Raw genomic sequence first — 12,737 nt, forward strand, 5'->3', positions numbered from 1 at the left:
AGTCAGAGGTAGAATTTAGCTTCTTTTACAGATAGAGAAAATGAAGCCCAGGGAGATGACATGATTTGACCAAGATCATATAGTTCAGGTTGGACCAGGATCTCCTATGCTAAGGAGTGGACTCCAAATTTAAGATCCCAGGATTCCTCTCTTTATCTTCCTATCTTAGGATAATGCCTTGTCGGATTGAATTTAAAATAGATAAAATATTTATTAAGCATTTATATGCTTAATTATATTATGCAATTATATGCTAAATAAAAAGTTCACCTGTCAGAGGTGACAGGTGGTGGAGTCCAGCTTATTAGATATGAATGCAAAAGGAAATAATCATGGGATCCTGGATTTAGAAATGGAAGAGAGCTCTGGGGTTATGGAGTCCAAATCCTTCCTTTTACAAAGAAGGAAACTGAGGCCCAGGGAAATAGTGTGACTTGCCTAAGATTCTTCAGAGATTATCTAATCAAATCTTATCATTTTTAAAAAGAGGAAACTGAGGCCCAGGAGAAAGAAAAAAAGTTGGCCAAGATCTTCTAGGCTAAAAAGGGCAGAATCAGGATTTAATCCCATGTTCTCTGACACAAGCTTAACACTCCAAATTCACCCTTCTTCCCCCTGATGCTATCAAGAGACTGACCTGCTGAAAGGTAAAGTGTATAGACAGATGAGTATGTATGATTTTAGAAATGTAATTTATAAATAATATATGATTATAATATAATGTAATAATATAATATAATAAATAATATAAATAAATTTGTAAATATAATTTTAGGAGGTAAAAAGCAATGAGAGGGGTGGAAAAAGAAGATACTTAGAAGAAGGCACCTGAATGGAGTCTTGTAGAAATGATTCGCTTGCTCCAAAACATTAGCAAGAGCTAAGAATACACAGAACCATTAAACGGTGGGTCACACAGTGATCCAATAAGTCTGAAGACATCACTTCTCTCTCTACTCTTCCATCTTTACTAGCTCCCAATAGCCTCATTGAGGATACAGGAATTCACCAGAACTCAGCCCACCATTCTGGATCTCCCATCACCTCCCTTCATATATTCTGTGTCACAGACAGACCAGCTTTTCTATTATTACCCAAACTAGAAACTCCATATCATCTCATTTATCTTTACATATAGACTTCCTCCTCGATCATCATATACTTCAACAACAATACTATATGATGACCAATTCTGATAGACCTGGCCATCCTCAGCAATGAGATGAACTAAATCAGTTACAATGGAGCAGTAATGAACTGAACCAGCTACGCCCAGCGAAAGAACTCTGGGAGATGACTATGAACCATTACATTGAATTCCCAATCCCTATATTTTTGCACACCTGTATTTTTGAGTTCCTTCATAGGCTAATTGTACAATATTTCAGAGTCCGATTCTTTTTATGTAGCAAAATAACGGTTTGGTCATGTATACTTATTGTGTATCTAATTTATATTTTAATATATTTAACATCTACTGGTCATCCTGCCATCTGGGGGAGGGGGTAGGGGAAAGGAGGGGGAAAATTGGACCAAGAGGTTTGGCAGTTGTCAATACTGTAAAGTTACCCATACATATAACCTGTAAATAAAAGGCTGTTAAAATAAAATAAAAATAAAAAAATAGACTTGCTCCTCCTGAAATGTCTGTCTTCTCTTATGACTCCAAATAAGGGCCTCTCTCTACAGAAAGTCTTTCCTGGTGCATCAAGACTTAGTACTCTCTCCTTTCACATGCATTGTCATCCCCATTAGAATGTGAGCTCCAGAAAGCAAGAACCTTTTTTTTTTTGATTACTTTTTTATTGATTTCATCAGTTCTTAGCACAGCACATTGCATATAATAAGCACTTAATAAATAATAAGCACTTAATAAATGTTTCATTCATTCATTTTCTCCTCTAATTATTTTGTAGATGTAACTTCTCTGCTTCATATGTTCCATTCAGCCCCAGCCCTACTACCAACTAAAGAACTTCTTTTTGTTATCACATCTCTAGCACCTGACCTGATAAATGAATGAATGAAACACTTGTTAAGTGCTTCTTGTGTACAAATCACCTGGAACAGGGATTCTTTAAGATTGTAATGAAGCTCACTAAAAAACTGTCTGGCAGCTACTAGATTACAGTAGATCCTTCCTGTGGACTCATTTCTTGGAAAGAATATAAAGAGAATTGGAGGAAAGTGCTCCTGGAATCCCTATATGATTAAGATCAACTCTGTCTTTGGACTCTATCAGCTCATGACTATAAGATTTATTTATTTAGATTTGATTTAGAATGATACTTGCCATTTTTCACAAAAAAAAAAAAGAAATTAATATTTTTTTTAAATTGGGATTTTTCTCCCAAATATAGTAAACATAGTACTAATCATTTGATTGCAATGCATGATGATATTGTTATATGGCTTCACCAAAAAATACATTAAGCAGCTTCTTCATTTAATAAAAGAACTTTCTTCAATATATCAAAATGTCATTTAGAAAATAAGTATAAATTTTTTATAACATCCACCACTGTATTTACACCATAAATGTTACTACCACTTTTCTCTCTCACTTCTCAACTCTCTGCAGTTTGACTCCCAACCTCATCACTCAACTGAAATTGCTCTCTCCAAAGTTACCTGTGCTCTCTTTTGGGGGGAAGGGAGAGAAATTGCAGTTAAATGACTTGCCCAGGTTCACACAGCTAGAAAGTGTCAAGTATCTGAGACTAGATTTGAATTCAGGTCTTCCTGACTCCAGGGCAGGTGTTACAGCTCTCTCTTCATTGCCAGCTTGTAATTATTCCACAGTTTTCATTTCTCTTAATTTCTGTGCTGTCCATGACACTGTTAACTGCCCTCATCTCCTAAATGCAGTCTCTTTGGCTTTTCATGGAATGATTCTCACCTAGTTCTCCTCCTACCTTTCTTTCTTACCTGGTTCTCTTCTTACCTGTCTGGCTACTCCTTCCCTGTTTTCTTTGCTGATTCATCAATCCTACACATGATTGTCCCCAAAGTTCTTTCCTTGGCCTTCTTCTTTCATGATATACTTTCTAACTGACCTCATCAGTCACTCATCAGCACCCCCAAATTCAATTATAACTTCTGGTCAAGTGGTTCACATATTTATATACTTAGCTCCATTCTCTTTCCTTAATTCTAGTTTTCCATATCACCAATTACCTATTAGATAGTTCCAATTAGACACCCTCAAGATATTTTAAGTTCAATATGCCTAAGAAAATTCATTACCTTTTCCCCAAAACCTCCCACTAAACTTTCCTATTTTTATTTTTTAAAAGACATATCATTCTTCTGGTCTCCCAGATAATTGAGAAAAGAAATTAGTAATTTTTTAAATTGAGATTTTCTTTCAAATATAGTAAACATAATACTAATCACTTGATGCACAATGCATGATGATATCAAATTCTATGATTTCACCAAAAAATACATTATTGATATTGGTATTAGCTTTGACTCTTTTCAATGTCTAATTTTTCTACATAGCCAATAAATCATCTTTTTTTTTAATTTTAAAAAGCATTTATTAAGCTCTTGCTGTGTACAAAGCACTGTGCTAAACACTAGGGATACAAATAAAAAAACAAGGTTCTCAAGGAGTTCACATCTTAATTGGGGATTCACAGCTTATATGGATATATTATTGTTTCTTTTTTTTATTATTATAATAACTTTTTATTGACAGAACTCATGCCAGAGTAATTTTTTACAACATTATCCCTTGCACTCACTTCTGTTCCAATTTTTCCCTTCCCTGCCTCCACCCCCTCCCCTAGATGGCAAGCAGTCCTATATATGTTAAATATGTCGCAATATATCCTAGATACAATATATGCGTGCAGAACCAAACAGTTCTCTTATTGCACAGGGAGAATTGGATTCAGAAGGTAGAAATAACCCGGGAAGAAAAACAAAAATGCAAACAGTTTACATTCATTTCCCAGTGTTCTTTCTTTGGGTGTAGCTGCTTCTGTCCATCCTTGATCAATTGAAACCAATTGAGTTAGGTCTCTTTGTCAAAGAAATTCACTTCCATCAGAATACATCTTCATACAGTATCATTGTTGAAGTATATAATGATCTCCTGGTTCTGCTCCTTTCACTTAGCATCAGTTCATGTAAGTCTCTCCAAGCCTGTCTGTATTCCTCCTGCTAGTCATTTCTTACAGAACAATAATATTCCATAACATTCATATACCACAATTTAACCAACCATTCTCCAATTGATGGGCATCCATTCATTTTCTAGCTTCTAGCCACTACAAACAGGGCTGCCACAAACATTTTGGCACATACAGGTCCCTTTCCCTTCTTTAGTATCTCTTTGGGATATAAGCCCAGTAGAAACACTGCTGGATCAAAGGGTATGCACGGTTTGATAACTTTTTGGGCATAATTCCAGACTGCTCTCCAGAATGGTTGGATTCGTTCACAACTCCACCAACAATGCATCAGTGTCCCAGTTTTCCCGCATCCCCTCCAACATTCATCATTATTTTTTCCTGTCATCTTAGCCATTCTGACAGATGTATAGTGGTATCTCAGAGTTGTCTTAATTTGAATTTCTCTGATTAATAGTGATTTGGAACACTCTTTCATATGAGTGGTAATAGTTTCAATTTCATCATCTGAAAATTGTTCGTATCCTTTGACCATTTATCAATTGGAGAATGGCTTGTAAATCATCTATCTCGCTATTTCTATATCCATATGTCTCTTTCTCTTTCTTCACACAGCTATCACTTTTATACAAACCACCATCACCTCTCACCTACCTATAATAAAATACCACTATATCCTCCTGATTGGTCTCCTTCCACCAAGTCTCACCCTACTACAATCCATGTCACTCCTTTACTCAATAAACTGAGATGGCTCCCTGTTGCCTCTACAATTAAAGAAAACTTTCTCTGTTTGGATTTCAAAGTCCTTCATAGCCTGGTTTCATTCTATCTTTCCAGTGTTATTATACATTGTTTTCCTTCTCACATTCTATGATCCAACCAAGCCGGTCTGCAGTACTCCATTTCCCATCACTACGCCTGTGTATTATTATTAGTATTAGTGTATTAGTCAACCCCCATGTCTGAAATGTACTTCCCCCCTCTTTTAATTCATAGAAGCTATCATTTCAACTAAAATATCACCTTCAACATGAAATTTTTATTGATCTCTGTAACTATTTGAACCCTCCCTAACTACCTTGTATTTATTTTGTATTTCATTTGTATATTCTTCTATATGTACGTAATTATCTCCTCTACTAAAATATGATTTCCTTAAGAATTGGGATTCCTTTGTTATTGCTGTTGTTGTTTTTATATCTCTAACACAGTGCTTAGCATATAGAAGGTGATTAACAAATGCTTGATTGATTAAATCTGGAAATCAAATACCTTAGTCTTCTCCAAGCAACATATATCAGGCATTAAGTTTTCAAGGCAAAAATTATGGTTATGTATGTTAAGAGACATGCTGGCATCCTGAAATCAAAATTCACTGGAAAGGACACATTTAAAGCAATTAAGACCTTCACAAAACCAATATGCTTTGAGGACAATAAAACAAACAACAATGGATTTAGAAAGTATCCAAACAAAAATGTGTCATATAGTAACCAATCACCCATGGGGAAGTTATAAAAAGATAAAGACTAGCAAATGCTCTCAAATAACATAATAAACAAGTTGAAAATTTGCAAAAGCAAACAAACATCTACAACAGACAGTACTTCCCAGAGTATAGTAAAAGCTGATGATACTTTATGCCACTGAATTTATCAAATGTGATCAATAGGTTTACCTCCCATAGAACCTACAAAATGGTGAAGATAGAGTGAAACCAAAAGGCTTTCCATGGGAGATATCCATTTTAAATGCTCAAGCAACAATATGTGGACAAGAAGGAAACAAAAGTAGATTTGCAAAGGCAGTTAGGAAATGCAGTGTTCAGAACTCTGAACCAAGAAGACCCAAGTTCAAATCCTGCCCCAGATGCTTGGTAAATCACTTAATCTCTTTGTGACTCAATTTTTTCTTTCATAAAATAAGGATAATAGCAGCCCCTCCATTCCAGGATTGTGAGGATTATATGATACAATATTTATAAAGTGCTTTATAGACTGTAAAGTTCTCTGTGTGTGTGTGTATGTGTGTGTATATATGATATATACATATATACACTAGCTATTATTTATTTGTAGAAAATAAAGGCTTTATAAGATGTAATCAATTTGCACAAATTTAACCTACATTAGATTGCTTGCTGTCTTGGGGTAAAGAAGGGAGGGAGAAAAATTTGGAACACAAAGTCTTTTTAAAAAATGAATGTTGAAAACTATCTTTACATGTATTTGGAAAAATAAAATACTATTCAAAATAAAAAAGAATTATATCAGCTCCCATCATTGTTAAGAGAAATTACAGAAAAGTCATCCTCACAGAGTTGTATATGTTGATCAAGCCAGAGTTTGTAAGCAAATGATAGAACTCTGCAATATATGATCGCAGGTCACAAAATGTTATTATCTACTGAATTCTTGAAGTGGCCAGAATTATACCCCAAAGACTTGTTATAAACAGATAAACAATCCTAAAATTATCAACACAGACCCCAAAATATACTTTGGGGATTCAGCAAATAAATTATATTGGAAATCAGGGATCATCATAGACAAAACGATTGCCTACATTCCCTATGACATAACAGGAAGCCATAAAAGTTTAAGAACAATGTTTTTAAAATATAATCCCCTATGAAATACTCAAAACCAACAAGCTACATGAATTCCAAAGCTTTCAATATATGGAGATCTAATGGAAGAATTCAAAGCACGTGGGAAGAAGATGAAGTACAAGTTCTTCCCCTCACCCTCTCTGACACTGAAGTTGTACTAACCAGGCTTTGATTGATCCTGTAAAAACATGAGCTTACATCCCTCCCAAACCTTCCATACAATTACAAAAAACAACATTCTCTCCTCAAGCATAGTGGTCTACCGAACACCGAACATGTAAGACTGACAATATTAGAAAAATAGTTTGACCCACAATAATTTCTATCTGAATTAAGAACACTAATAATAATAATAAAATATAAGCTCATTAAAGATGACCTGTCTCAATTTTATATTTATATTCCCACTATCTAACCAAGTATCTGGAACATAGTAGGTGCTTAATAAATGCTCCTTGATGGACTAGTTGAATATAGGGATGGATGTATTTTTGGTTTTGTATCCTCATCACCTAGCACAGAGTAAGGACTTAACAAATGCTTGCTGATTGATTAAATAACCTTCAAAATAGAAATCTCAGCAGATATCAATGCAATGCCAAGCTATGTCATGGTTAATTTCCCCCAGAGGTCCTGAGGCTTCTGAAAGAAGTAATGAGAAAGTTGCAAACTGCAAACTATGGGAGATTCTGCAGTGTTTGTTACCTGTCTTTCCTTTAGGATCTTTGAATCATATTGATCACTCAACAACATTTAATAAATGTCTATTTAAATCAGAGAGTGCTAGGTAGGAGAGATACAGACAAAAATGGAATAATCCCTGCCCTCAAAAAGCTTAGATTCTGTCATCAGGGAAGACAATCAAAAAGAGCTTGAGGTCTTTCAAGCTGCCTACCACCCTCTATGTGTAGGCAGGACCAAGGTCAAATCTTATAGCTCCTGGCGTGAAGGAAAGGACAAGATTGAATCTCCTATCATCCCTCTACAGAAGGTGGATTTTTATGTTGTTCAAAATCACTTCCTTTCATCACTTTTTGCAGGAGAATGGGGCAGACAGGGAGGTTAAACGGGGCTGTAATTTTATCCATGTAGAGAACTTTCAGTGTGAAAACTTTCTACTGAAAAAAATTGGATAACTAATCTTTAAGCTATCACCTGAGAATCTTCCTATAGCATTGAAAGGTTAGGTGATTTGCCCGGAGTCACATAGTGCATGTCAGAAGCAGAACTCAAACTCAAATATAGTTGCTATTCCATTCTACTACTACTAAAAATAATAATAGCTATTTATTGCATTCATATAGCACTTTAAGGTTTCCAAAGTACTTCAGATATAGCAATCCTAATGACAGCAGCTTATATTCATATAGGGGATAGGGATATGGACCAGTGAGTTCATTAGTACAAAGAACTCCTGGAAGAGAAAGTCTCTCTACAAGTGAAGTCAGTTCCCTCTCTGCAACTTATCACTGGAGAGAGTTACATGGAAAACTGAGAGACACAATGATTTTTCTAAGACCATAGTGATTGTGTGTGAGTAGCAAGATTTGAACTCAAGACTTACGCTACAAAGCCAACTCTCTATTTGTTATTCCACAACTTCTCAGAGCATCCTCAAAGAACACTTTAAGGTTTGCAAAGTGCTTTACAAGCATTATCTCCCTGGAGCTTCGAAGCAACTCTGTGAGGTAAGGATGATCATAACCTCTATTTAACAGATGAGAACATAGCTGAAGAGATTTATTTGGGGTCACCCAAGCATTAAGCATTGGAGGTTGGATTCAAACTCCGAACTCTTCTGACTCCCAGCCCACCATCATTCCATGATGTCCCACTCTCTCATGTGAACTGCCTTGATTGACTTGGTTCATCAATGAAGGCCTCTTTTCCAGACAACAGGAGCAAAACAAGAATCATCCTACAGAGACAAACAGTTGATTCCACCACTATCATCTCCAAAACTCCCAAAATGTTTTTTTTAAACTAGTAAGTCCTGACACGAGGTGAACACCTCACCCCTCCATGGCCAAGTTTGAGCTTCTGGACGTATCCCAGCCTGGACAGGAGGTTGGACATGAAGCTTGGGTCAGTAGCCAAGCTAAGGCTGCTTGAATCACTGGGGAGTTCAGGCCTCAGAAACTAGGAATTTCCAAACTCCAAGGCCAGAGATGGAGGACAGAGTCCCAGCACCAGGGATGCCAAATGCATGTTTTTGCCTTCCTACCACATCAGTCGGAGGGAATGAGGGAAGGAAGCATTTGAAGCCCCTAGCCTTTGCCTCCAGGTACCCTTCTGCAAAACACCAATCAATATCTTCCCAAGTTGGACTAAGTCACATATATGAATGCTGACGGGAGGCTGGGAGAGTGGAGAATGGGGGTGTGGGGGAGGTCCATTCTGCAGCATCTTCAACTGCATCCTGAACTAAGCCCAAGGATGGTAAAGAGATATTTTTATCTCCCTCTGAATCTCCCCACCCCAAAGGCCTTCTGAAACTGCTTCCCTAACCCTCTTTTATACTTAGGTATACTCTTTCCTAAGACTATTTCCTTAAGTAATGGCACTTTCCCCTTCTTTATCATTCCCCAAACCTCTTGGAGAGAGGGTTGCAATATACTTATAGAGATGATCCCCCTCCTCTCATTCACACACAGTTCTAAACCCCAAGGGGAGATCCCCGCACACCACTTATATTTAGTGGTATGGTTAGGATTCTGTTTTCCTTTTCCATATTTTTAAGCATGAAAAAAAAAATTTGACCAGGAATATATGATCAATGAGGAGAAAATTCATACCTGCCTCCTGCCATAGAACAGAAAGAAAGCAGAGGATGGTGGAAGGTGGGGGAAGGTGGTTAAGAGAAGAGGAGAAAAGAGTGGGGGGGAGGAAGCTCTATATTTATAGATGGCCACATTTTGCTATCCAAAAAAACACCTTCCGACCACCTGCAGAATGCGCAGGCTCACATAGACTCACTGCAGCTCCTTAATTTATTACACTGCACACAAGCCCCCATTGTATATAAACAAATCCACAGCTAGAGAGAGGACTCCCTAGGAGGAGGGGGGGCGCACAATGACCAAGCCGAGCTGAGAAATCAACACAAGCAAGGTGTAGAGAAGAGCCACTTTATAAGGTGATAAATCACAGAACCAGAAACCATCCACAAGCGTTTCGCTCCTACAGTTCTCTGAGACCTTGCCCCCCCAACCCCCACCCCAAGCCGGTTTATTGGGAATTCAGAGAATAGGGAAGGGGGGAGGATTTTTTTTTTTTTGCATAAGCAAGCCTACCTCCAGGGTCCTGATTTCCTTCTGGGTCAGGTCGTTGGAGGTGGCACATTTCGTTCGGAGCCCCTCTAGGTTCGAGATGCTGATGTCGATCATATTTTGGACCAGCTCGCACTGCTGCAGGGCTTTCTGCAAACTCAGATGCTCTTCGCTTTTCGTCATGTTTTCCTCATCCATCGCTTGCCCTGCAAAACCCCCTCCCGTCTCTCCCCTCACTCCTCCTCCTCCCAGGGCCAAAAAGAAAAAGAGAGAGAGAGAAAAAGAAAGGGGTGGTGGTATGCTTGCACACACACACACACACACACACACACACACACACACACACACCTCCGCCCCTCCGGCCACTTCTCAACCAGTCAACCTGAAGAAAAAAGCTCACATCTCACACAGGGTGGGGGGTGGGGGGAGGATTTTTTTTTAAAGAAAGCGAGAATTTATTGTTTTATTGGGCATCCAGTCAGCTCCATCACAGGGTCTCTCCTCTCGGTAGCCGGCTCCAGAGGAGATGCTTAATGTAGCTCAGGAGCCAGCCAGGTAGTGGGTGATGCTGTGCACTTAGGGAGGAGGAGGAGGAGGAGGAGGAGGAGAAGGAGGAGGAGGAAGAGGAGGAGGAGGAGGAGGAGAAGGAGGAGGAGGAGGAGGAGGAGGAGGGAGTGGGAGGGGAGGGGAGGATGGAGGGGAAGGATAGAGGAGGAAGAGGAGGAGGGGAAGGAGGAGGAGGAGGAGGAGGAAAATAGAGGAGGAGGAAGAGGAGGAGGAGGAGGATAGAGGACGGAGGAGGAGGATGGAGAAGATTGAAGGAGGAGGAGGAGGAGGAGGCTAATCGAGGCTCACTCTTTACCCCCCGGCTCCATGCAGGAGAGCCCAAGCTGGAGTAGCCTTGGTTGGCTGGAGGTCAGAGAACGAGCTGCCCGTCCTCCCAGCAGTGGCCTGGACGGGATGGCATGGTCCGCGGGGCCGGGGCGCCGGCTCAAGATGCTGTCTGCCTCGCTCCCGCCGCCGCTGCTGCCGCTCGCTGTGCCCTGGCTCGGGCGCCGGCTGCTGCATCCCCTTCTCCCTCGCACCACACCGACATCTTGCCTGTCAATCAAAGGGCGGGCGGGCGAGAGATACAGCGGGAGGGAGGGAAAGAGGGAGGGAGGGAGGGAAGGAGAGATGGATGGAGAGCGGGGGCGCGCGCGCGTGCCTGGAGCCAGCCCCTGCAGGGGCGCGCTAGTATGCATGCATGCGCCTGCAGGGCCAGCGTGTGCTAGAAACCAGGAGTTGGGGGTGGGGTCAGGGGAGAGGGGAATGCAAGGGGGGAAAGGCGGGGGTCCTGCAGAAATTACTACAGTGCATGTGCGTGCGTGTCTGTGCGTGAGCTTCGCTGGGAGGGGGGGTGGTAGATGGTGGGAGGGGGCGGGCCGAGCGTCAGTACTGAGCCTTAGAAAAGGGGATATGGGGGGGGGGGAAGCTACTATTTGCACGAGTCTCGCGAGACGAGGCAGGACTGTTCAGCAGGTGCATGCTACTGGCCGGGAGCAGGTGTCTGTTTGCCTTAACTTGGAAGTTCAGAGTGCTCGTTCTAGGGATGTGCTAGAGGAAAACCGAGATCCAGCCTGGCTGCTTCTCTTATATCATCATCATCATCATTTTAATTATTCATATTCATATTCATCGTTATTATAATAGTTTCTTTGCAAAACGGTTGCATTCACTTCGAGAAGTATTGTAAGAATAGCAGCAGGGAAGGGATGTATCCCTCATATGTTGTCAGATTGCACTTTGATAGGCTGCTGAGAATTTGGAGTGTCCACTTTTACTCTGGATTTGGGTTTAGTTTTGTCTTTCCACTGGTTGGAAGGCTGAATTATATATTGATAATATCTCGCATTTCGTTAGTTCTTCAGTCCTTAGACACACATACATTGTTCTTAGGGTCTGGGATACATAAGGATCATTTCTTTCAGGAGAAGATAACCAGCCTCTTCTGGGAATATTGGGCTTAGAGAAATCTGTATTCACTTGCAGGCGCTACCATTTGTAACCTTAAGTCATCTAATCATGCTGGAGTTCAGTTTCCACATCCAGAAAATTAGGAGATTGCACTAAATAATATCTAAGAGCTCTATCTGTACATCTAGGCTACTAAGGGATATTTTGCTTTGCATCTTGTCCTAGCCCTCCTGCTGGACTGTAAATCCCTTGTATTATCTGAACTTAAAGGTCTATACATAATAGCTCAAATGTTTGTTGAATTAACTAAATTCGCCAATGAATTATCCACACATTTAAATTTCCCTTGTAAATTTTCAAGAATGCTATATATTGACTGCAGATCCTCCTCCAGGATCCTAAAACAGAAGATGACTGATTTCCTTCTGGTACATTTTTTTTTCCCCTCAGGCTCTTCAAGTAGTGAAGAGAGGGCCTCAAAACTGATTTTATTGATGTGGAATCTACCAATGCAAGTCAGCACTTTCTCTGCAATTTAAAAGTTGTAGAGAGATTTCCAGGGTCTCACATTGGAGATGAAACTTGAACCCAGGTTCTCTTAAGTAAGGCCAGTTCTCTATCAACTAGTGTTATCACTAGTAATAACAGCTCATATCTATTTTCCATAACATTTAATAGCATGTAAATAAAAGTTTTAACATTCATTTTTTGAAAATTTTTAATTTCAAATTTTCTTCCTCTCTTTCTCTCCTCCCCCTC

General features: G+C 39.8%; 1 protein-coding gene across 1 annotated transcript in view; it reads right to left on the reverse strand.

Annotated features, from left to right (window-relative positions):
- The window catches only part of KSR2 (kinase suppressor of ras 2), a 562,622-nt gene extending 552,318 nt beyond the window's left edge, over window positions 1–10,304 (reverse strand). The window contains 1 exon segment of the mRNA XM_051972874.1: window positions 10,047–10,304. Within this exon segment, the coding sequence (XP_051828834.1) occupies window positions 10,047–10,220 (174 nt within the window). The 5' untranslated portion in view covers window positions 10,221–10,304.
- Window positions 10,305–12,737: the final 2,433 nt, after the last annotated feature.

The sequence above is a fragment of the Antechinus flavipes genome, chromosome 1 (assembly GCF_016432865.1).
Source record: "Antechinus flavipes isolate AdamAnt ecotype Samford, QLD, Australia chromosome 1, AdamAnt_v2, whole genome shotgun sequence".
Taxonomy (NCBI): domain Eukaryota; kingdom Metazoa; phylum Chordata; class Mammalia; order Dasyuromorphia; family Dasyuridae; genus Antechinus; species Antechinus flavipes.